The sequence below is a fragment of the Hippoglossus stenolepis genome, chromosome 11 (assembly GCF_022539355.2).
Source record: "Hippoglossus stenolepis isolate QCI-W04-F060 chromosome 11, HSTE1.2, whole genome shotgun sequence".
In the NCBI taxonomy this organism is placed as follows: Eukaryota; Metazoa; Chordata; class Actinopteri; order Pleuronectiformes; family Pleuronectidae; genus Hippoglossus; species Hippoglossus stenolepis.
In genome coordinates this window covers 22,067,647-22,091,589 of record NC_061493.1, presented here as the reverse complement: position 1 = coordinate 22,091,589, position 23,943 = coordinate 22,067,647, and the positions used below count along the sequence as shown (strand labels likewise).

The 23,943-nt window shown below is 44.2% G+C and overlaps 1 protein-coding gene across 1 annotated transcript in view; it reads left to right on the top strand.

Annotated features, from left to right (window-relative positions):
* Nucleotides 1–23,943, top strand: part of LOC118117193 (contactin-associated protein-like 4) — a 64,244-nt gene that overhangs the window by 6,235 nt on the left and 34,066 nt on the right. Inside the window, exons 2-3 of the mRNA XM_047342147.1 lie at nucleotides 12,764–12,874; nucleotides 20,554–20,747. Of these exons, the coding sequence (XP_047198103.1) occupies nucleotides 12,764–12,874; nucleotides 20,554–20,747 (305 nt within the window). The remainder of the gene's footprint in view (nucleotides 1–12,763; nucleotides 12,875–20,553; nucleotides 20,748–23,943) is intronic.

The window sequence follows — 23,943 nt, the reverse complement described above, 5'->3', positions numbered from 1 at the left end:
CCATTACAAACTGCAATAAACTGACGTAACCGACTTTAGGAATCCAAATTAAAAAGCTTGAAAATACAAAAAGATATCTTCAGCTCCCTCAAAGCAATAAATTGTCCTTAAAGCCTTTATCCTCCAGAGAGAGATCACCTGTTGTTCATCATTCTCTTAGTGATCGTCTCTCCTCACATCATTTGGTTCGCTGCTCTGCCGCTGCCGGGGCCGAGCTCCGGCTGCAGCCGTTTGTCTTCGGTGAACTGAAGGAGCTAAAATACGTCGTGACAGGTTTGACATTTGTGTTTCCTCGCTCACAGTAACTCAGCGTCTGGGCGACTTACACCAGAACTTTCCCCTCCGCTCGGCAGCTTCCAGTTTCAGCCAGGAGTCACCGATTGTTGGTTACTGGTTGCTGAAAATGAGGTAAAGTTACAATCAATACACGAACCTGTCAAAAGGACGCACAATCTTATCATTTATTCATAAAATTATATCCTCTCTCGTGGGTTCTGTCAGGAATGAAAGAGTTTTCTTTCCCCTAAATCATTAATCCCATCACTCATCATCCATAAATGAAGGACAGATGTTCTAACCCATCATCTGCAGGTGAACTCTCCATCTTCCTCCTTCGCTCTGTCCCCCAGTGTCATCAGTCTCTTTTTTTTAATCTCCCCTCTGAGCTGCAGTGTGTATAATCATGGCCTAATGACAGATAATCTCAAGAACACTAAATGACTTTAATCCCACCCTAATGACAGATAACACCACCACACTCCAACCGTGTGTGCGTGTGCTGATTTCCCCGGGCGTTAAAGTGACGCCGGCTCCCTGGTTCCTCCGAGTCCCAGTCCGCCCTCAAGGAGAAACGTTTAGAAGCCTAAATTTGAAAGAAAGACATCCTGTGCTGCCTCAAAGTCTGAGTTTAAAAAGCCGCTGGAGTCGTTTTGTCAAATGAAAGTTGTGAAGCTGCAGAGAAATTCATTCTGCTTTTTGTCCACCTGTGATTGCAATAAAACACGGGGCGGGTGATCATGATTTCTTTATCTCAATCTCACCTCCCGTGTTTCTGCCGAGTTGCTGAGACGCTGGAGGCTGAAAGACAAACTCAGGGGTTATTACAAACCTCTTTCTAAAAAGAGTTGGTCATTTAAACTCTGGGAGCTCCGGGGGGAATATTAAGGTCGCTTGATTAAACCCCAGAGCTCCCGGAGAATCCCTCATCTCTTCCAGGATTAATCTGGCAAAGAAAACCGCTGAGGACGGCCTGAATTCTGCAGCCGACCTCAGGTTTTTGCAAAGCCCTGTCAAATGGGAATTTATTGCTTATCAATGAGCTGGATGTTTGCACTCGGCAGAACATAAACCGGTGAATATAAACCATCATCTTCTGAATATTCCCTGCAACACCCCCCCCTCCACACACAGTCCTTGATGATTCATAACAGGGCAGCGTCAGTGTGAGCTGGGATGAAGAGAAACGGGAAAATAGCTGAGTGTAAATCCCCTTCATCTCTCTTCTTTAATGTCATTTATGGAAATGTGTGCAGGCAAAGTGGGATCGGAGGAAGTCAAGGGTACAGAGCCACAGAAAGTCCACCAGTCACAAATCTGGATTCATTAACCCGGGAACATGAAGTTAAAGTGCCCAGATTCTGCTTCTTTCGCTTTTCTATTGTGTTTCATTGCTTTTTTTGTGAATGTGAAAGTTGTAAAGTTTCAAAAGGAGACTTTTCTTCCACAGAAAACTCTGAAATGATTAGTTTGTTCCTTTCTATAAAGCATCTATGTCACCATGTAACATGTAAAATGCCTTCACCCAAGCTAGTTAGCTCAAATTGGCAAAACTGACACAATTGTTACAGCTTACCGTAAAGAGTGTGAGACTAGTAATTTGAATTTTGAACATTACAGCTTCTAAATTGTTTAAACCCCCTCCAATTACAACTATGACCCTTTAAATGGACCAGCCAATGGGAGCTGAGGACTGCAGTTCATCCATTTGATATCAGGACCTGCAGGATTTGAAAAATGAAAACAGACATCATGTGTTTGTCATCGTCGGAGATGATTTGTTGCTTTGATTTCTGGATCTGCGTCCGTCTGTGCAGAGCTCGTGAGACTCAGTCACGCTCATGATGAGGGATGAAGCCTCCTCAGCATTTCTCTTTGTCTCTGTTTCCCAGTTTCTGTTCAAATAGTCTGAGTAGATTTATCTCAGCGCTGAGGGAGACATGAAAAAACTAAACTTTCACTTTGCTGTAAAGCCAGAATAACTCACACAGCTTTCAGAGTGTCATGCGTTCACAGAGACAACCAGAAGCATTGTGAGAGTAATTGTTTAGACGATTTCTCTTTGTTCGGAGTTTCCCACTAAAGAAGAACTCAGATCGTGTAGAACTGGTCACTGGAGGTCGGGCACTGCCCCCTAGAGCTCATGTGTGTATTGCGTTTTGCAGGATATGCGACGCAGCCATGATGTGTAGATCCACGTGTAGTTAAATGAAAGTTTATCTCCAGCCTAACAAGGCAAATGCATGAAGTTATTATCGTGGAGGATTATGCAAAACATCGAAAAACACTATTTTGTTTTTATCTCCTGTGTCGTTCACACATTCCCAGTAAAAACTCCCACTCACCAGTTTGTTGGTTAACTAAATCTACTGCTGTGAGCTACTGTAACACGACAGGAGAACATTGTGCGCTGTGACACTTTGGCTTTGCCGTCGGCCTCACTGACTAAAGATGATGAAGTGCGGACTCTTCATCAAGCCCGACAGAGACAGGTGGTGTTGCTGAGCTCTGCGGGAATGTTAATGTCACATTTTCATATGTCCTGAATTCAAAGATTCACCTTGAAAGCAAAGTGGCTCCTTAATGTTGCACTTTTGAACCGTGCATTAATTTTTCGCAAAGCTAATTGGCTGATTTCTGCATCAGTGCATCAGACATGTTTACCTCCCAGCCCGGACTCTAACGTGACCTCTACCACACAAACATAGATGCTGATCGCTGCCTGATTCTGTCACTGTCGTGCATTCCTCATGAAGTCAGTGCTTCGTGACCGCAGCTCCGCGGCCGGCTGCTCTGAGACTCTGCAGCCGGCGCTGATGAGAAGGAGCAGGGCCGGTCGGTTTGTATCAGAGAGGAGGACGGAGGACGGAGGACGGTGTCAGTGCACAGCGACGATGGAACAAGACAGAGCTAAAATCAGAGCAAAGCACTGGGAGGGGAAACAGAAGGAAGGAGAGGAGGGTGAGGGACAGGAGGAGGAGGAGGAGGGTTGAATGTGGACAAGAAAAGGCACGAAGAGGAGGAGGAGGAGGAATATGAGAGGATACACCTCAGGGGGGGGTTGTTTCTGACGACTGCAGTGACACTATCTGCTGCATTTCCTTATTTTATCCCTCACTGACTTTCTGCTGTACGTGTCTACAGACCACCATCTGCTCTCTGGATGCACCGGCTCACATCGTTGACATGATTTTTACTTCATGAGACAAAGCAGGAGGAGGAGGAGGAGGAGGAGGAGGATGACAGAGAGGACAGCAGGTATGATAGAAGAGGAAAGGACGAGATACATAGGGGAGGACTGAAAGGAATAAAAGAGATCTCAGGAGGGAGAGTAAAAGGGTCAATAGAGGTGAAGAGAGGTGGAGGAGGAATGAGAGGAGAAGAAGACACCAGAGGGATGATGGAGATAAGTTTTGCTCAGGGAATTTAGCAGCTCCCTCCTGTCGCTTCTCCTGCAGCATTATTCTCAACTGACTCTACAATTTCACCCCCTGCTGGCTCTTGAGTGTGTGTGTGTGTGTGTGTGTGTGTGTGTGTGTGTGTGTGTGTGTGTGTGTGTGTGTGTGTGTGTGTGTGTGTGTGTGTGTGGGTTGTCGTGCTCTGCTCTCAGTTTTGCAGATCCCTGCTGCAAGTTGTAGGTTTTTGCAAGACTGCTCCGCTATTAATATTAATGTCAAGTGATATTTGAAACTGGAAGGAACGGGCCTCGTTCTAAACGGGATTTCCTCCGGACCTCTTCTAGTTTCTAACTCAATCAATTAAACAAAGATTAAATAACAGTTTTAAAGACTGTGGCGCCACGACAGGATGTGGGTCATTTCCAGTTTAATGAGAGCATATGAGAGATACTAAAAGGCTTTTCCTTCGTCAAGTTGTAACTTCTCATGCTAGTATCCATAAACACTGTAGAAGTCTAGGATATAAATCTCTAAATGTGTGTATGTGGCTCACACAGCTCCAGAGAACTTCATCTTATCGGCTTCACACTTGGCGTCTTTCCCTGCAGGTCACTTACACGGTTTCAGAAAGCAAAGCCGCAACCAGCATCACCACCACGGGACAAACAAACAGCCCATTCCAAATCAGAATTACTGAAATGTGATGGAATCTCTGTGGGTACAAGTGTTTCCAATTTGCCGACTTCAAAACCTGTTCACACCATTTCTATCTAACTTTCAGGTGTATTGCTCGGGGGCCCGAAGAAATCCAGTGGGGAGTTTGGTACAATTTGGACTCAGGGAAGGTTCTGCATACTGAAGCTCACTGAAGTTTGAGTGAACAGGCGAACAGCTCTTGGTGCAGCAGTGGGGACGAGGCTCTCAGTCCTCACTGAAGTCTGCAGCCAAACCTTTTATAATAAGACAGAATGAGCACTTTGTTACTGTCAGGAAACTAAGCAAACTTCTACGTATGTGTGTTAAATGTACAGGTTGGTTTAATGGAGCCGTCTGAGCTGCTGACCTGGTGAATCTCGTGGTTATTTCCCTGCGGTAGACCGACTGCAGGGACGTATGAGACCCTGTCACTAAGCTGCAGCATCAGTGCAGGAGGTGATTACAGAGCTGTGAACACACAGAGGTGAAACTCAGCCTGATATGAAGTGTCTCTCTCTAAAAGCAGCTCGGTTAGATAACGGGGAAGTTTGGATTCTTCAGAAGTTACCGTGGTTTATCTCTGGGGTTCCTGCTCACGGGGCAGGAAAACAAACGTGTGTAATTCTGGTGCAGAACAACGTTACCGACGGTCCTCGGCTCCCAAACCACCACTATCTCTCCAGCCAGCATCTTCCTGAGGAGCGGGGGGGTTGCATGTGTTATCTGGTGTGAAGGTTGCTATCGTCTCTTGTTTCATTCATGAGAACTGAAAGGGTCTCTGTGTATTTCTACCTGGGTCAGTGTTTTTTAGATCAGTCTGTTCTGAGAAGTAAACAGTTAATACATGCAGGAATAAATCATTAAATACATAAATACATTCAATTTGGTTATTTCTGTATTTCTACATTTATTCATGTATTTATTTCTGTATTTCTACATTTATTCATGTATTTATTTCTGTATTTCTACACGTATTTATTTGTTTTTAGATTTATTCATTTATGTATTTCTACATTTATTTCTTTCTGTATTTCTGCCTCTGTAAGGTCGACCCACATGCTGTGACTGGAGATACAGTTGTTCAGGCCACAAGTTCAGAATCACTTCTCCTGTTGACAAGTTGTCGACAAAAGGACGAAAACTCTTCTCTTGGATTTTTTTAAAGAAATCTCAGCAGCAGTTTGTGTTTCCGGCCTCAGGACAATCTGAGCTGTGAGCGTGTGAGAGGAAGACGGAGAACATCCAGTTCACTGCAGAGACGTTTTTAAAGGAGCATTTGTCTTCTAATGTCTCCTGAGGGAGGACGGCTGTAAAGTCAAACTTAAGTAGATGCTGTGACCGCGGCTTCTGGTGGGAAGAGGACGTACACACACACACACACACACACAAGAACGTGAGTTGAGTCTGGACAGAAACAAACTGGATGTTACAGCTTTTCTTAAACTCTTTGGGTTCTGGAGTTTGATGGAGGTCTAACTGGTTTGTGTGCGACTGGTCTGAGAGACACTGGTTTGGTGTCGGTGCTGCAGAATTCGCAGGTTGAGGTAAACCCATGAGTCAGAGACTGGTTTTACATCCTGTCTGCCAACAAACACTGGTTTTTATTAAACCATCTGCACCACAAGTCGGACTCTTCCGTCACGATGTAAGAAAACATTCCACTTTGATGAATGGACCCGGGCCGGAGATATATAATATAATATTAATTATATAATACTTTATGCATTATTAGTCTTAGCGGTGCTGTTTTTCTCCATTTCCTCAACTCCCCAGTGTCCCATTTGATTTAATGTGTCGCTTTTAAAATGAATTAATTTTGCTAAGCTGCCTGGGTGATGTGAATATTTTTGTGCTTTTTTAGCCTGAACGACAGAAACAAATTGCCTTTTTTTTTACATGGATGTGTTGATATTTTCAATTAAGGGGTAATATATTCAAATCATTTACACCATCAGTGCAGCCGGTGGATTAGCAGATCTTTCATGATGCATATCTCCCCCTGGAGCCATTAGCACGAGTGATGTAGCCGGCAGCCTCTCCCTCTGAATCTGCATAATTCTGGCATTATGATTCAAAGTGAATGTTTCGGGGGCTTCAGCAGCGTTTGAACTGAACCCCCGGTGAAACTTCTCAGCGGCTCGTTTCAACTCCCTCTCTGTGTTTACGCGAGTTAAACTTGTCACTTTTAGAGATGAGGAGATTTTTAAATGCTGTTGTGATGATGCGGCTCGTGGCTGTTTTGATCGCTTGATTTGGTCGCCGCCTGTCCTCCCGCCCACGCCGCCGCCGCTCGGTGTGACGAGCCTCAGCGAGCAGGACGCCTGTTCTCTGCTCTGAGGCATCAGGATCGTGTTTGTACAGACGATCCACCGAGCACTTGCATTAATCTGCATTTTTAAACCACATTGTGCTGAAAGGTCTTTTGACACTAAAGGAGGAAAAGCTATTGTTAGACTCTCGAGGGGATTAACACGTTTCTGCTGGAAAATAAGTGTTTTAACAAGTGATTTAATTTTCATTGCACTGTTTTAAAGTAGGGACACTCATTATAGTTGTTGGGCAGATTAACATTTGATCGGAGCACGTTGGACCGGGTCAGTCGGTGTTAATTGTTTTGTGTTTAAAGGTCAATTTAAACTATTTTTAGATCAGATTTAGCCCGACTATACAACTTCAGATAAATAAGGTTGAACACTGACATTCATATATATCACAGGCAGAGTATTAACTGCTGGTTTAACAGTGTTGTGTTCAAGTGACACAGTGGTTTGGGAGCGTGGAGTTCCACGAGGGAGAGTCAGAGATTATCAGCCCTATTATTACATTTTCTCAGTAAATAGTAATATATGCTACTCCTGAGGGAACTGTTGGACATTTTCATGAAACAAGTATGAAACCTTTGGGAGCAACTTATTTAGGTAGTTGTCAGTATCGATTTGAACTCAGTTTCAGCAGACGCCTTGTATTGACGCATCAGGACCAAAAAATCGAGACATCTAACCATCCAAAGACAGAAGTGTAACGGTCCTTCCATCCATCCATCTCTTTGCCTCTTCTTCACTTAACATTCCTCAGAACTCTCTTCTTTCTTTCGTCCATCCTGCAAAGACAGAAATGACGAACCAATCACACCTGAAAGACTCGATTTAAATCCCTCTTGCAGCTCAACCTCATCTTCATCAACATCAATCAATTAATAAGCACTAATCCTTTCAGGTTGCAAGGAAGCTGGAGCTTATCCCGGCCCACATTTGCCCAGAGGCGGAGTACATCCTGGACAGGTTGACAGGGTATCACAGGGTTCACATATGATTTTCACCCTTATATTCACATTTATAGATAATTTAGAGTCTCAAAGTGTCTTTGGACTGTGTGAGGAAGCCAGAGTACCCGGAGAAGATACGAGGAGAACATGCAAACGTGCCACCGACACAAATAGGATCACACATGTTCATGCTATTAGTTCTCTTTAGATGATGGACTGTGTTATCTTTGGACATCCCAGTTAGCAGCCCCCAGCTAGTGTCACTTCATACAGAATAAACCAGAATAAACTGCAGTAATGACTGGATGAAGTTTTCAAAGTTGCCGTGTGGCCTGGCTGTCTGTGCCATATGCTGCTGTGAAGCCCGATCAGATCCTCTCATCCTGTGCTATTAATTTGTGTCAAAGCATTGCTCCGGAAAGCAGGAGAGGAGAGCTGCAGCCATGTCCTTACCTTCAGGGTATTAGTTAGCACAGCACTCTGCTCTGCATTTCAATTAATCAATTAACAAGTCGGGCCACAGGCGGCTTTAGAGCAGATACTGGCTCCCGTTTGAATTATTCAGCAGTTTTAATCAGCTTGTTTCATCTGTCTCGGCCAGAATATAAATCCAGAAAGAGGGTGCACGAAGTAGATATAAGAGAATATAACCACAAACTGTTATCGGTGGGTTAGCGCCTCATCAACTCTGTTTGTCTGGTTAATAGACATTAGTACATTTGCTGATATTTATATTTTTTTTTATCTTGCGCTGCTGAAACATTTAGTTCATTAATGGATCAGTAGATCAACAGGGAAATACTTGATAGTAAGTGAGTGAGAGGATAGATTCGTTTCATTACATTTCATTAATGTCATTTCTGTAAATGTGCCAGTGTTTGACAGCTGGCTCCTTTTCAGCCGCAGTTCTTTGAGCCATATGGGCGATAAAGTCTAAAACTACATAAAAGACAGAACGCTGCATTAACACAGTGATACAACCACAACTAGAACGGCACGTATCTCCACCAAGGCTGATTGGCCACATTATCTCCATAGTGCATAGATGTATTGAGATCAGACACATTCAGGTTGTTACTCACACCAGACTTCACATTTTCATAGATATTAGAAATCCAGGTTCGGCTCTTTCTGAGTGGAGCTTGCGTTGGTTTGCTCCGGGAACTCTGTCTTCCTCCCACGGTCCTGAGGCTGACGTGCAGATTGGAGACTGTAAATTCCCTGTAGGTGTGAATGTGAGAGTGAATGGTTGTACACTGGTGTCCTGGTTGTACCCCCCCCACCACCACCACCACCACCCCTCCCAATGTCAGCTGGGTTTGGCTACAGCCCCTCGAAATAATAAGCGGTATAGATGATGGATGGATGATGGAGATGTTGCATGATGCAAACAGGAAAGATGGAGATGTTGCATGATGCAAACAGGAAACTATTGCAAGGGAATGCAAAGGTAATCCTCAAAATATGATTGTGACCCTTCTGGGCTCCATAAATCCTTTGTTGTCATTATATTTTCATACATTTTTTTGCATGTTGAATATCTTTGGGTTTTGACAATTGATTTGACAACATTTTTCAACATTTTCCCTCATGTTACACACAAAATGATTAATAGTAAAAACAGCCAATTATTAATAATGAAAACAAGTCATTAGTCGCTGCCCTAGTTCAGGAAAACTTTCTGTATTTGTGTGCGGCAGATGAAAAGAGATGTGGTGAGCAGATAGAAATTGAAAACAGGCCGTCTCAGATATGGTGCGTTTGCTCTCCGCACAGACTCACGCTGTGATTTAATACAATTCCTATCTTTTATTAGACTCCTGCCTAATGCAGCTCGAACTCAATAGTTGGAATCAGCTCGTTAAGACGCCCGGTTGTGCTGCATCCAGATACACTCACTCAAACACAACCCTGTATATCTCCTCTGGCATCTGAAGGAGTAGTTTGCACCTCTTTGGGTCAAACCTGGAGGCAGCTGTTCTGCACATTAGTAAAATGGACGTTGACGTTTTTTCTGCTTGAGGATGATTGTTAGTGCTCCGGAGCAAAAACAACCATCGCTGCGGCCTCATTATCCTGCTGCCTCCTGCGATGTGCTCCGAATGGAGAAATGATTCTGCCGGGCTCCTTCTCAGAAGCACTGCACTCGGGGGTTCGTGTGGCTTATAGAGCTCTGAAGTGCGGGACCTCCCGTTCGCTGCTGTTTGTTGAGGTGATGGATGGAGCTCATCGGTATTCAGGGTCTCCAGTGTGGGCACTTTGTTATTCAGCAGAACAGTAAAGAAGTGGACAATGCAGGTGAATGAGCCGTGGCCTCCCTCGCTGTCGCTCCGGTGCCAAGTATTAGTCCACCTGTCATGTCACCGGTGATTAATCGTGCTCGACGGAGCCAAGGCCTCGACACTTCTTTTGAGACTTTTTTCCTTTTCTGCCGTCAGAATCACAGTTTACTCACCTTGAATGATAAAAACTGACGTGGGGAGTGAAGGATGGATGAACTGCTGGAGAGATTTAAATCATCATCACGCACAGAAACCCTGCACATTGAGTCCGACACCTTTTTATTTGCTTTTTCAGGAAATTGGCAGCAGGAGATAAAATGGGTTCGAGCCGTGAGGATGATCCTTCACTTCTTTAATGAAAACATTGGGTCCCTCCAATCCCGAGAGGCCGTCAGGAACAAGGAGAATTTCATCTTCTTATTTTCCCGCATGTCACTAAGTGTTTCTTCCATGTAATCTTTATTCAGGAGAGGTCCCACCCGGTCAGGGTCAGTGTCGAGGTTCAGTGGCTGCAGCGTCCGGCAGGTATTTCAACATTTAGCTCCATTTTGCTTGGAGCCGTCTGTTTGTGCTCCACTGGTCACACTGGCAGCGACGTCCACTCTTAAAAACCAAACCCCGCTGAGGAAAAGCGTTTTTTAAACTCCTGCCGCTCTCTCTCTCTCGCTCTGTGTCGAGTGTTACCACCGCACATTATCACCTCAGGGAATTACAGCACTCTGCACTGGAGAGCCGAGCCTCTCATTCCTCCTCTTCAGACAACTGTAATTCACCTGCTTTTCATGCTGAGGGCTCACTCAACATCCACGGTAGCAAGTGTCTGTCAGTCCAAGGCCCTGCAGGGATAAATACGACCAGGAGGAGTTCCACAGGAGCCACGAGCCGGAGGCCTCCTGCATTTTAAATCATATATATAATCAGTAATATAAAAATAGATATAAATTGTATACGACTGTTCACGGTGGGTTTATAGTCCTTTAACCCAAACTATGATTTTTCTCTGTGGTGGAGCTGAAGAGGCAGATGAAGACCTCGTGTTGTTGAGATGAAGAACATTAGTGTTGACAGAGTAATCGAAGCCTGAGCCTCGTTGTCAGAGCGGTGGGTCGGGATCGGGCCGCGACGTGAATCACAGTAATTGGCTCTTGTCTCTGCGGCGGAGAACAACATCCATTACCAGAGAGGCTTCAGACGGAGGCAGCGTCAGTTTGACTGTGAAAGTTTGCAGCTCCGGAGGAAAATGATGAATATTTACCGAGCTGATGTTCATGGATCTCTGTGTGTTTCTGTGTGAGATATAATTACACTGTGCCGACCACAGAGCTTCTCACTGAACAAACATTCAACTCTCTCTCCTCAGTGGGATGAAAATTCAACAAACAAGTGAAATATCTGCAGAAAGAGTAAAGAGCGTTGTAATAACTCGTGTTTTATGTCCATGGGAGAACGTGGAGGAGAAGCCGATTAAAACCAGCTCCATTACTGTTCATTATTGCAGCATGTGTAATGTATGAAGCTTTTATTGCAGTCGATCATCCGTAAACCATTAAAGTGTGTTAACACGTGAAGGTTTCCTCTGATCCGTCAGTATCCAGCCGGTAGGAACCAGTCCAAACACCGTTCATCTCCACAACTCCACATGATCACAGCTTCCATTCATCCATCCAGTGCAGAATTACACTGTTCATTCATCCAACTGGACATTATTACACTGTTCAGTCATTTAATCTGGTGCCGTTACAGCTCAGAGACCTGATTCCACCTGGGGAACATTAAACCTTCTTCTCAGGGACGAGGCTCCGCTCTGACTCTGGTGTTTTTTATAATTGTCAGAGACCTGGTTGGAATAACAATGCAGAAGTTTTCATGTGAAACCTCCATTTTTGGAGCTTTGATTTTAAGGAAGGGGGAAATTAAAACTCCCCCTTGGCCTAAACAAAATCCTTTCAAAAACCCCTTTGGATAAACTCTGCAGCTCCGAGGTTGAAAGTGATTCTCGGTGTCTGTCCTGAAAAGCTCCGACAATTTGGAGATAAGAGACTTTCATCTGGCAGCATCACGAGCTCCCGTCCTGCTGTTTCCTAACAATTCAACAGTTTTTGACTAAAAGAGACGGAGAATAATCCGTCTCCTGCTGCGTCTGATATCCTCCGTGTGGTTTTCACTGTTGATCTCAACCCTGCAGAGGAGGTTGGAGGCTTCCATCCATTTGCTTTTATGATTTATCATTTCCTAAGAGAGGGGAGATGAATCTGCATCAACCTGCTGTGGTGAACTTCTTACAGCTGAGGGACGTGGAGTCAAAAGCTTCTTATAACTCATCTGCAGTTCAACGATACAACTTCACCTCTCGATCCAGGCTAAAATAATAAATTTGATTTCCCCACACAACCTTTGGTTTTCTGCTTTGTGCTGAAACACTCACAACAAGTGCTGCAGTGTCTGTTTGGTTATATGTTGACTCCTCTGAGCAGTAAAGTTCTTATGTTGATGATGTTGGATTTGAAATCGTACGTATATATTATATTATATTATATAATCCTCATTTCAATATTTAGTGTGTGGGATGTGTGGGATGGAAATGAATATATATGAATTATGAATGGTCCTTTCTGGATGACTCCTGACAAGGTTAATGAATAATAAGTAACTATGAGAAGGGAAATATTCCATATTTGACAGCTTGTGGTTAATATTGCAAAAATATCAACTTTAATGGATCTTTTCTTGGAGCAAAGACGTCAGGCACCGGAGTTTTCCTTTCACACGTGCACAACGCAGAAAATACGAAGTATCTACAAGTCCTAACTGTGTATGTTTTTCTCTGCTCTGTGATTGGTCGACAGGAGCGTGTGACAGCCCGCTGGTGTCCCACCTGCCGCCGTCGTCCTTCAGAAGCTCCTCCCAGCTGTCCAGCAGCCACGCCGCCGGCTTCGCCAAACTCAACAGGAGAGAAGGTGAGGAGGAACTTCTGCTGCTGACTGCGACTGAATGTGTCCTTACTCAGAGGCTCACGAGTGTAGAGACGGGGGGGGCAGTGTCGGGGCCCTGAGCTGGAAAGGGGGCCCCTGAGAACTGCTTATTGCTGTGATCAGTTACGAGCAGGAGACTGCAACAACACCATTACCAGAAACCACAGATTGAGGCCTCGAGCACTGGCCTCATCATTCTAGCAGTTTGGTTGTAGAGTAGAACTTCCTAATGCATGTGTGGTGTGTCTGGGATGGTGGTGGGGCTCTACAGTTGAACTTACTTTCTGTTTGTCTGGATGTTGGGCCCCTCAGGCTCCTTTTTGCCTGGGGCCCACAAAGTCCCATGAAACGCTCCGGCAGACAGGAAACGTACAGGGAAAGAGAGAGAGGAGTTCAAAATAAGGCATCTGGACTCAATGCAACTGGCAACGCTGCAGATTCGAGGTTCCACTAAAAAAACTTCAATATAAAAGTTTAAGGTTGCATTTAATATATTTAGAATATTCTTTTATTGCACCCTGGACCTCGTCAATATGGCTCAACGTTGCTATTAAGACGGATCTGCAAAGCAACTGAATGTGGATTAAAGGAGATCTGACTCAATGCACAGTACATGTCCGTACGTGATGATTTTATAAAGAGAAGCTGGAGCTCAGCGCAAGTTTTTAAGCTCAGAACCCAAAGAACAAAACATTCTGAGTAAGGGAGGTTTTCACTGGATTCACAAAGACTTCCAGGTAACTCACTGGTGTTCTGGAGGGAGACACAGGATCAGAATAGTTTCCCACAGACAAGACGAATCTAAAAGACAGAACACGCTGTAGCTGCATCGTCTCGTCGTGTCGGAGGTTTAACGCCAGAAGGATAAATGTGAGTGGTGTTTGCTCATCCAGCCTGAAACCCCAGCAGGGAGTCCTGCGCTGGATCTTGACGTGAGGCTTTGACAAAACGAGGATCATGGTTGGAACAAGCTCGGCTGCTTCATCCTGACATCTGAGCCCAGACTCAGCTGGGAGCCGGAGACGGGGAAAGACTTTCACCACCTGGGAAACTAAACAGGAGCTTTAGAGGCAGAACACGGCTCGGCTGATGAGTTAATGCTGCTCACGTCTATACACGTCTATTCCCGTAACTACCTCTTATTTAAGCCTGCAAACTGGATGTAGATGCGTCTGACGGCTTGTGCTCGGCCTCGCCTGGCTTCCCTTCAGCAATGGAACTCAAATCAAGATGAGAAAATGCAGTAATTAGCAGTGGGAGTCACATCATCCTGCCGTGGGTTCAGCCGTCGTCTCACTCCAGCGCTTCCTCCAGTCCAGCTCTCTGTCACGTTTCCCCGCCAGCTGTTTTGACCGCGACAGGCGCCGAATGATCCCAGCTGTTTGCGGGAGGAAATCGATGAATAAATAAACCTCTCCGTCTCATTTCCATCTCCTGCTGCTGCGAACGCTCGGCCTCCTCCAGTCGCTCTCAGAGGAGCACTTTCTCCTTTCAGTTCATTTACTCAGCAAATGAGGCCCTGAGATTCCACCGATACTTGATAGATGCTGGTGTTTCATATCAGAGCTCGATGCTCCATCATGACACTGGACAGAAATCAAAATGTAATCATGTAGCTCATGGTCGAGGATTGTGTACAACTAATTATAATATTGTGTTGTCCTATGATATTACAAATGCAGCAGAGTGACATGACAGTTTTATATTAGTCGAGCACATTGTGATAAATGACTGAATCGCAGTAATTGTCAATTAGTTATCTTCAAAAACTGTAAATGAAGATGAACGACATGATTGACATGAAATCTGAAAGTACAAACACCTGAAATATCTACTTACAAACAGAAACACAGTATTTGTACTTCCTTACTTCCCACTTCCTCTGCCTCCATTTGGATTTTCCCCTTTTTCACTTCCTTTCATTTACTCATAGAATCATTTGAATATTTCCAACATCACATTTTCATCAGTAGAATCTAATTGAGTCACCTCTGTCTTCGTGCCAGGTGCTAATAGCAGTCTTCATGTTTAAATGTGTGTTTCTCCCCCTCTGGCAACACCGACAATTATCAGTGATGTTGCAACAATTACGCTGGAATAGTCTTTAAAGAAAAAAGAACGACGGTGCCACAGTAATCACTTTATTAATGAATTGGATTTAAAAGAGGAACAAACTTTAATTGGAGCCTGCTCTGGTTTCTGAGTGTGGATTGAATTGAGTATTAGTTTGACACTGTGAGAGGAGGTGTGTTGTGCGTTGGCTGCAGGAGACGTTCAGTGTTCGGAGCCCATTAGGTTCCTCTGTCCGTCTGACACGTCGTCATTCTGCTGATCCATCCAGTCCTGCTTTTCTCATGCAAACGACAAGCTCCCACTCGGAGCCTGTATCACAGTCTGCCTCTCACCCGTCTCCCTTCTTCTCCCTCCATCCACCCGTCTGTCTGTCACAATGCCTTCTCTCTTCTCCGCCCGTCTCCCACCTCTTCCTCCGCCTGTCCGGCCTTTTTCCTTTCTGCTTCACTCGAGTCTCTCTGCATGTTCCCGTCGCTCCTCTGTTCTTGTCAGGTGGAATATCGGTGCATTATTAATGATTCAGAAGTCCTTTCTGTATTTATCCATCCATCCGTTCTCCTTATAGTGAAGCCGCCGTCCACAGCGGCCTCACGTCAAGCTTGAACAGTGGAGCAGAAGAACAGATGTGCTGTGCAGCCTGAGCGACTTTCCTCTTCACCTGTTTTACACACACACACAGACACACACACACACACACTGACACACACACTGACACACACACTGACACAGAGACAAATTGAGTTGGTTTCAGGTGTCGGAGCTGAAGTATCACGGATGAAACAAGACTCTCAATTTACTTTATACTTAGTTTCCTGCTTTGTGGAACAGGATTGTCCCTCAATCCTGTATCCTGTTATTTTAATTAGAGTTTAATCAATTTTGATATCAATATGTCAGCCGTTAAACCAAATATACAGAACCTGAATTAAGAATATAAATGTCATTAAATTTCACATTTTTTCCGCGTCAATTATTCTGCAAAATAAGAGTTTTCATATCTGTGAATAAATTACTGGTTCACAAGTTGCCCATGTTTTTCTGATAATTTATTCATAATGTCCTGAAAATAAATGCTATTTAATTATAGGGAAAACAGAGACAGACATAAATTAGAAGGCTGCAATTAATGAATTCCAATTAATTGCCAAGAACCCAGAGGCATGTTTTAATCAGTGCATATTTGATTTGCTGAACATGCCATAAAGTTTCAGGCCGATTTAAGTCAATATGAAGTTGAATAAGCAGCAAATGGTCCCGAAATGACTCAGTCGTCTTTCTCCAGTGACACAGAGGTTCAGTCACTTCACCTCAGCCAGAGTGTGTTTGTATTTGAGGGTTTTTTCTCATTTACTGACAGTCACAAATTACTGCAAATTAAAATGACTTTGCTATATTGGAAAACACGTCTTCTGTCACTGAGGATAATTGGGTTTTTATGGAAATGCATGAGTTATCTTCATTCTATAATTATATCTCAAATAGTTTGAAAGTTCTAGGAGAAAACACGAGCAGCCCAGTTCAACCAGTCACATTAAATTGATTCAACTTGGATTTTGGGGTATGAAGACAGTCACAAAAACAGACATGTCAAACAGGCAGTTTTACAAAACACAACAATATGAAAACAAGGTTAAACACGAGGGTCGTGAGGCTGTAGCAGCAAGATAAGAACACACTGGGTTTATATACTGAGGCCTGATGAGTAAAACAAGGAAACAGGTGAAGTTAAACTGTGGGACAGGCGTTGATCAGGTGGGGGGGCAAAGGAGGAGAGGACTGAGGGCATCTGGTGGACAGGTGAGGAACGACATGGTTAATGGAAGAGCTGCTGCTGGTGTTGCAGGTATTTCAGCTCTCACAGGTGATTTGGCTACAAGTCTTAAAATGTTATGAATATCAGAGTAAAGCTGCTTCCACAACAGCCCGACTGCCCCCATCAGTTAATCTGACCAATCAATAATCAATAATCCAATAGGAGGCGTGTTGGTGAAAAGCTTCCCTGCAGAATTCATCTGTGAATTCACCTCCTCTTCCTCTGAGACACGTTGACGGGACTAGAACATCCAGCGATGACGAACCTCGATCAATTTCTAAATCACAGAGGAGTCAGGAGAGGAGCAGGAATTAGAGAAGGGGAGTGGAGGAGAAGAGGAGACGGAGCGTGTGACAGCGTAACTACAGCAGTGAAATGAACAGACTGTAGTACCACAGCAACGCACCCTCCAACACAGTACACATATATACATCTGAGTGGCCTAAAAAGTGTAAAAAATATATTTAAAGTTCAGCTGTACAGCCCAATAAAAACAGTTTAAGCAGAAGATGCAGCGCAGCTCTCAGCGTTTTGAGCAGTCTATAAAAATAAGGCTCATAGTATTGGTAATGGCTGAGGTATCAGTCTTCCACTGGCAGCTGGTTGTAAAGGGCCGGGTGAAATTGGATGTACAGCCTGAATGATAACATTCACAAATGAGAAGCAATTAAAATGCTGGTTTATTTTATAGCCGGGTAATGACCTATACGTTGCCACTGGCAACTGTCTCACTGTCTCTGGATTGGTAAAGCCCGAAGGCGAGCGTGGCCCTGTAATTGGCTGTCAGAGCCGTGATGTCACACTCCCCACCGTTATTAACTGTAATTGCGTCTTTCGGTGGCTGGTAAGAGTCGGTTTGTTGATCGACGCCGTGAGTGGGAGAGAAACCGGGGGTGATATCTTTGATTTAAAGTGACAGCCGTGACAGAAAGTGTTTAGAACGTCAGCCACAGGTTCACCTCTGTTTCAATTAGACGCACCGGGGCGGGCGCAGTAAACGGCTGGAACATCTCTCAGCCTCTGAGTTGTTTCTCTCTCATCTCTTTTCCTCTTCAGCCTCATCTTCGTGAGGAAAAGGTCAGAGTGTCGACTCTCGTCCTCTCAGCTGTCGCTGGACACGTCTGTTAGTCAAGTGCTTATTAGCTTTGGCCTTTAGCGCTTTAAAGATCAGGCTCCACCAGTGGAAGCCGACAGCGAGCGTTTCTCCTCCACCTGCCAACACTCGGTGTCTGATAACAAAATAAAGGACGCAACTGAAAACACTTCATTTTCCAGTTGCACTTCGTCGGCTCAGGATGAAAAGAAACAACTGCTACCTGAACAACACAGATGAAGAGCGAAGAGAGATTTAACCACAAGCGTAATGTCAAACCTAATATTGATCTGAAGGGCGATTACTGCAGGTGCTTGTGTAACAACGCCGAACTTCTGCTGCAGTGAAACTAATATTTTACCCTGAAACGTGAACCTTTTGTTGCCTTGAGTTTTATTTATCTGTTTGCATTTTTCTTCGGACATGTTACAAAGGAAACGCGGGAAAACAGGAGCTGCTGTGACGTGCTGGTTATAAGTTTATTATTTATTTGCATCGCTGTTGATTGGCTTTGGTCTGATTCAACGATAGTTTCCCGAAAACCTGCTCCCTCCTGGTTTAAAGACGATTTCCCCATGTGAGGTCTTTGGGATTAAAGTATAAAGTAAAACTAAGTGTGAGAAGAAGAGTCAGGCTCATTCGGTGACTGGATGTTTGCAGACGTTGTACGTGAGGATCTTGGTGAAGAGGATTCTGAGCTTGAAGGTGAAACAGAAGAACAGAAGCTGCTTCACCTGCAGGGATCACTGCTTCGTTGCAGCCGTGAGGTGTGAGCTGTTTGTGTGACTGCTGGACCACACGACTCCACAACATCTGACAGCTGCTGTACTGTGATGGATTTGTGTGGAGACGGCTGTGACTTCAGCCTCTGCAGCGAAATCCAAACAACCCCAACAGCGTCCTGCGGAGCCGGGGGATAAAATCTGCCTGTTTAAAAATGTAGTTTTATGCTAGTGAGACTTAAGCTGCACAGAAACAGGCGGATAAGTATTTACACTGTTTGTCTGTTTGTTTTTAAAGCTTCACAGGAGCTTATCGACTTCCAATGTTTGTGTCTGTCTCTCTGTGTGTGTGTGTGTGTGTGTGTGTGTGTCTGCTCAGTGGGATATTGGTGAGCAGCCAGCTTCTTCAGTAACATCCATCTGGTGTTTGGTCTGACGAAGCACTTTCCTACACACACACAGAAAAGACACACACACACACACACACACACACACACACACACACACACACACACACACACACACACACACACACACACACACACACACACAGAAAGCATAGGGAGCTTCGGACACAGTAAATCAGGTGGTGATAATTCATACTTATCAGACTTTATTCAAAGTATTTAAATATTTGGTGGATAATACACATTTCTGCTCATGTGTGCAACTAGCTAATCCAACACTAAACAGTACTTTACACAGGAAATACTACCAACTGCACTTTAATTTAAATTCATCAACATATTTTTTATTTTTTATTTTCTCGACCTACTTACTCTGAATAGAACCGATCGATATGTCACAACCCTGCTCTTTAATGTTGATGTGCAACATGGGAAAGGAACCTGCAGGGGGGCAGTAAAACAAATCAATGCGTGGCACCACAATCTCTTATTGATTATATTTTATATGGCAAAGGGCTCAGACTTGCAAGCAGATTGTAAAACCAATAAATCATGCCGCAGTCCTCAGAGCAATGCTATATTTGGAGAAGGATGAAAATGGTCTGGCATTCTCTGCAACTAATCAATGCATCGTACTGCAATCCCTTATTGATGATGTGGGAAATGTAATAACACACAATAATACCATTAGTGCGTTTGGTACAAGACGTCGAGGCCAAAGAGGTTTGTTCAGGAAGGAGAGTGTCAGGATTTGAGTGAGGAAAATGTTGCAGTGATTGAAATCATAGAAATAAAAGAATAACAAAGGCAACAAATGTACTAAAAAACACTTGGAGGCCACATGTCGCAGTCGCCCCACAACATTACGTTAAAAGTCACTTACTGGTCACATATGGTGCATTTGTGAGCCAGAAGAAAGCGAAGGTGAGATACTCTTTTCATCCAGAATGTCTGCTGAACAAAACAACATTTGCTCAGAGGAGAACAGACTCTAAAGACAAATGACAAAGAGGCATGAGAAGCTGTGGAGGCTGCAGGTTTTGTAAATTGGAAAATCGTGGAGTCTTGGCAGAGGTTTGCTTTCTTTTTCAGCGTCTCTCTTTTCATCTATCAAGACGAATGAACTCGTGCCAACATGTAGCTACTGTGTCTAAAGCGGCTATTAGGGAGAATTCTGCGTAACGCACAGCGGCCGCCTGACTGCTCGAGGGTCTTTCAATTCAATTTTCTACGTTAGAAAACTCCTGCGGTGTCCTGGAATGAAGCCAATCGGCCGGTTCAAGCGTCGGAGAACTGGAATGGGTCTTAAACTCCTGTATGTGATTCAGAAAATGGGCTTTATTACAACGTGATGTCAGTAAAGACTTAAAGGTTGTTCAGTCGGCAGGTAAACACACACACACACACACACACACACACACACACACACACACACACACACACACACACACACACACACACACACACACACACACACACACACACACACACACAAGGTGCCAACAAGAACTGACTGAAATATACTAAATCCTTTCTTTATTTGTCTCTGTGTGCAGGAGCCGGAGGTTGGTCCCCTCTCACCTCAGACAGGTACCAGTGGCTGGAGGTCGACCTCGGGGAGCGGACCAGGATCACCGCCGTCGCCACCCAGGGCCGATACGGCAGCTCCGATTGGCTGACGTCGTACCTGCTGATGTTCAGCGACACGGGACACAACTGGAAGCAGTACCGTCAGGAGGACAGCCTCGGGGTGAGTCCATGCTGGAGGACACGTCACCAAAATGGAAAAAAAAAACCAAATCTGATTATTCCAGTGACAGAATTAAGAAATCGACTTTCTGCCGATGAAGCCAGTTTTTGTCGGAAGCTTCTGCTCGACGTCGCCTGATGAGCTGAAGCAGTTGTTTCCCTGACATGGATGAATATGCTGCCTTTCTAAATTCATTCTGTGTCACTTAGTGCTGTCGTCCGTCTGAACACGGTCTAATAAAGGAGATGTTCAACGACAGCAGACGAAGAAGCACAGAGACGTCAGATCCAGTTCCTCTGTAAAGCAGTAAATCACACATCTGTCGTTTCATCTATATTTATTTTTAACAAGCAAAAACAATTTCCAATGTGTTCAGGAAATGAAACTTAAAAGAATATATATGACAGTTATTTAGCTTCAACTATATTCATATATTCTCACCTGTGTCTTGTAGGAAGTATTTATCCTCACTATAACCTAGTACAACTACTAAAGCTGTAGAAGTACGTGTGCGTTTTATTAACACTAAACAAAACGTGTTTTTCTCAATCATCGAAACGTAATTATATTACAGACCATTCATGTAGTATCACTTTAAATTTAGTATATTGTCCCTAAATTTTCCTCGGGATCAATAAATATCTATCTATCTATCTATCTATCTATCTATCTATCTATCTATCTATCTATCTGTGTGTCTGTCTGTCTGTCTGTCTCTGTGTCTGTCTCTCTGTCTGTCTGTCTGTCTCTCTCTCTCTCTCTCTCTCTCTCTCTCTCTCTCTCTCTCTCTAAGTCTCTTCCTCGAAATTCAGAAAAATGTCTCTGCAAGATCCAAGGAAGTTAAAAACTATATCGACTTTGTATAAATTTGGTAATAAATGTGATATTGAAATATAACTCAGGATTAATGTATCACATCTAAGAAAACTCATATAATTTAGTTCACAGCTCAAAAACCCATTTTCTCAGGAAGAGATTAAAAGTATGACTCATGTTCGAAGATCATTCCTGTCAGCAGAGTTTAACAGATAAAAACAGAGTAAAGAAAGAAAATTGCATTTCATAACTATTACACACAGATAGAACAGCAGCACCTCAGGTATCGGGGGATAAACGTAAGAAGGAACAGCACTCAGGTTCATTACAGCTCATTTGCCTGGACTATTACCCTCGTGTTGACAGTGCACATGGTGGTTAGTGGCTGTGGCCTGCAGGGATCAGTCTGTCCTGCAGAGATAATCACAGTCATAAGGAGCCTTTGACACCTCATTAATAATGGATGAGCTCTGCTGACTGCGTGGACCTGTTGCCAAAACACTTAAGCTGCTGTTGATGGACACGGAGCGGCACGGGGATGCAGCCGAGCGGCGCTTTTCTGGCCCAGACAATGCGAGCGGTGCAGTCTGGAGCGGTGTCGGATGCTGGAATCAATAGTGTGTACAGTGTGTGTCTGTGTGTGTGTGTGTCTGTGTGTGTGGTATTCAAAGTTGTGCTTTTTTTTGTTGTTGTGGAGGAAAACTGGCGAGCACACACCCCAGGATATGTAGATTGAGTTTCTTACCTGCAAATCCTGCAGCAAATCGAGTCACGCAACCAACATGGACAGACTTATTAACGTGACTCTTCACATTCGCTACAGAGGCTCAGAGAAGAGCTTTTGATTAGACGCCGAACGGAGGAAACGTCCTCGTGTGGAGAGAATCCAGTTAATCTCAGCACTGAGGATCTTCTCTGTGAGAGCACAGAGCGGCTTCTCGCAGCTTAAAAGAAACATGTTGATCTGACACTCGACATAAACCGCGCTCGATCCCAGTCTCATTTCAAAGTGTCTCTGAACTTCTGTGAATTAGCCGGGCCCCGGCTTAGAGAGGCTGTCGGAGAGGAAAGCTAATGGTGGAGCTGCCGGATTCACCACAACACGTCGACCTACTGGGCTCCGGCTTTCACCTTCCACTCAGCTGAAGGCCAGAGGGCGGAGGTTTTCCATTTCTTCTCATCTCTTTCTGTAAAACTTTGAAAGGAAAAGAGCTTTAATGTAAGAGGATGATTTAAAGTCATTTCGTCCTCTTTCTATCTCATGATTTCAGTGTTTCCTGTAAACGCTGGAAATTGGACTAAAATAAAATAACAGGAGTTTGTCACCGGCTCATGTTAAAAGATTTTTTCCTTTGCATAGAAAACATCCAATAACAACATGGCCAACAACTCACACTGTCAACTATAGACTGTTTATAAAGATGGATGACATGACAGCTCCCCAAAAGTGGAGCCAGGGAATCTTGGTTGCCCCCTGGTGGCTGTCTGCAGTATAGACTGCGCAGACTCCAATTGTGCAAGATGGCGACGGATATTTTAGCTTAATTTCTACCCAGTGGGTGGAAGTGGAGATTTACCATCTTCCTACAGTTTGAGAAAGTCGAACCATGTTTCAGAAAGTAAATCAGATCCTGTTCTCTGATTCTCTTCTAATTCGTCATCTGAGGAAAAACTGTGCAGCTGCTTCGCCTATACAAAATCTGACCTATGAATCTAATTGAAAACTCAGCTGTAAACAAACCACCCACACACAATCTGAAGTCGTCTCACAAAGTCAAAACAAGTATTTTAGGATCATCTCTGTGTCTGCTGCTGTTTGTGTCATTTGTGCGTCTTTCATTACATTTCATCAGCCCCCGTTGTGCTGTAAGAATGACAAAAGCTTTCAACACACAAAGACAAACTTACCCACATGAAACACGCAATTATTAAAGGTGACACACAACACAGCATCTCTCTGCGGCGCCGCTCGCTCACGATTCCAGAGGAATTAACAAGTTAATTATTCGTCTAAGCTTGTATTCAGCAGCGGGGGAGCCAGTTAACCTGCGTGTCAACTTCAAGGGAGGGATGTAATTAGGGTGGATGGCCAGATGGGAGAGACGGAGGGAGAACGCTCCATCAGGCAATCAGCCCAGTCAGAGACACACTCACCATCAGCTTTATGATCATTCTGCAGATCTGGTGAACAGACGGTTTAGTGCTCATCTCAGTACAACAGCATATAAACATAATCGGGCATTTATGGCCACACAACGTCAATCTGTCATGTGGTTGGTTTCACCACTTTGGTCGTGGCTGACGAATCGAGAACAATCACTGGACGGGACTTCATAGACATTTATCGTCCCCAGAGGATGAAGAAGGTGTGATCGCTGTA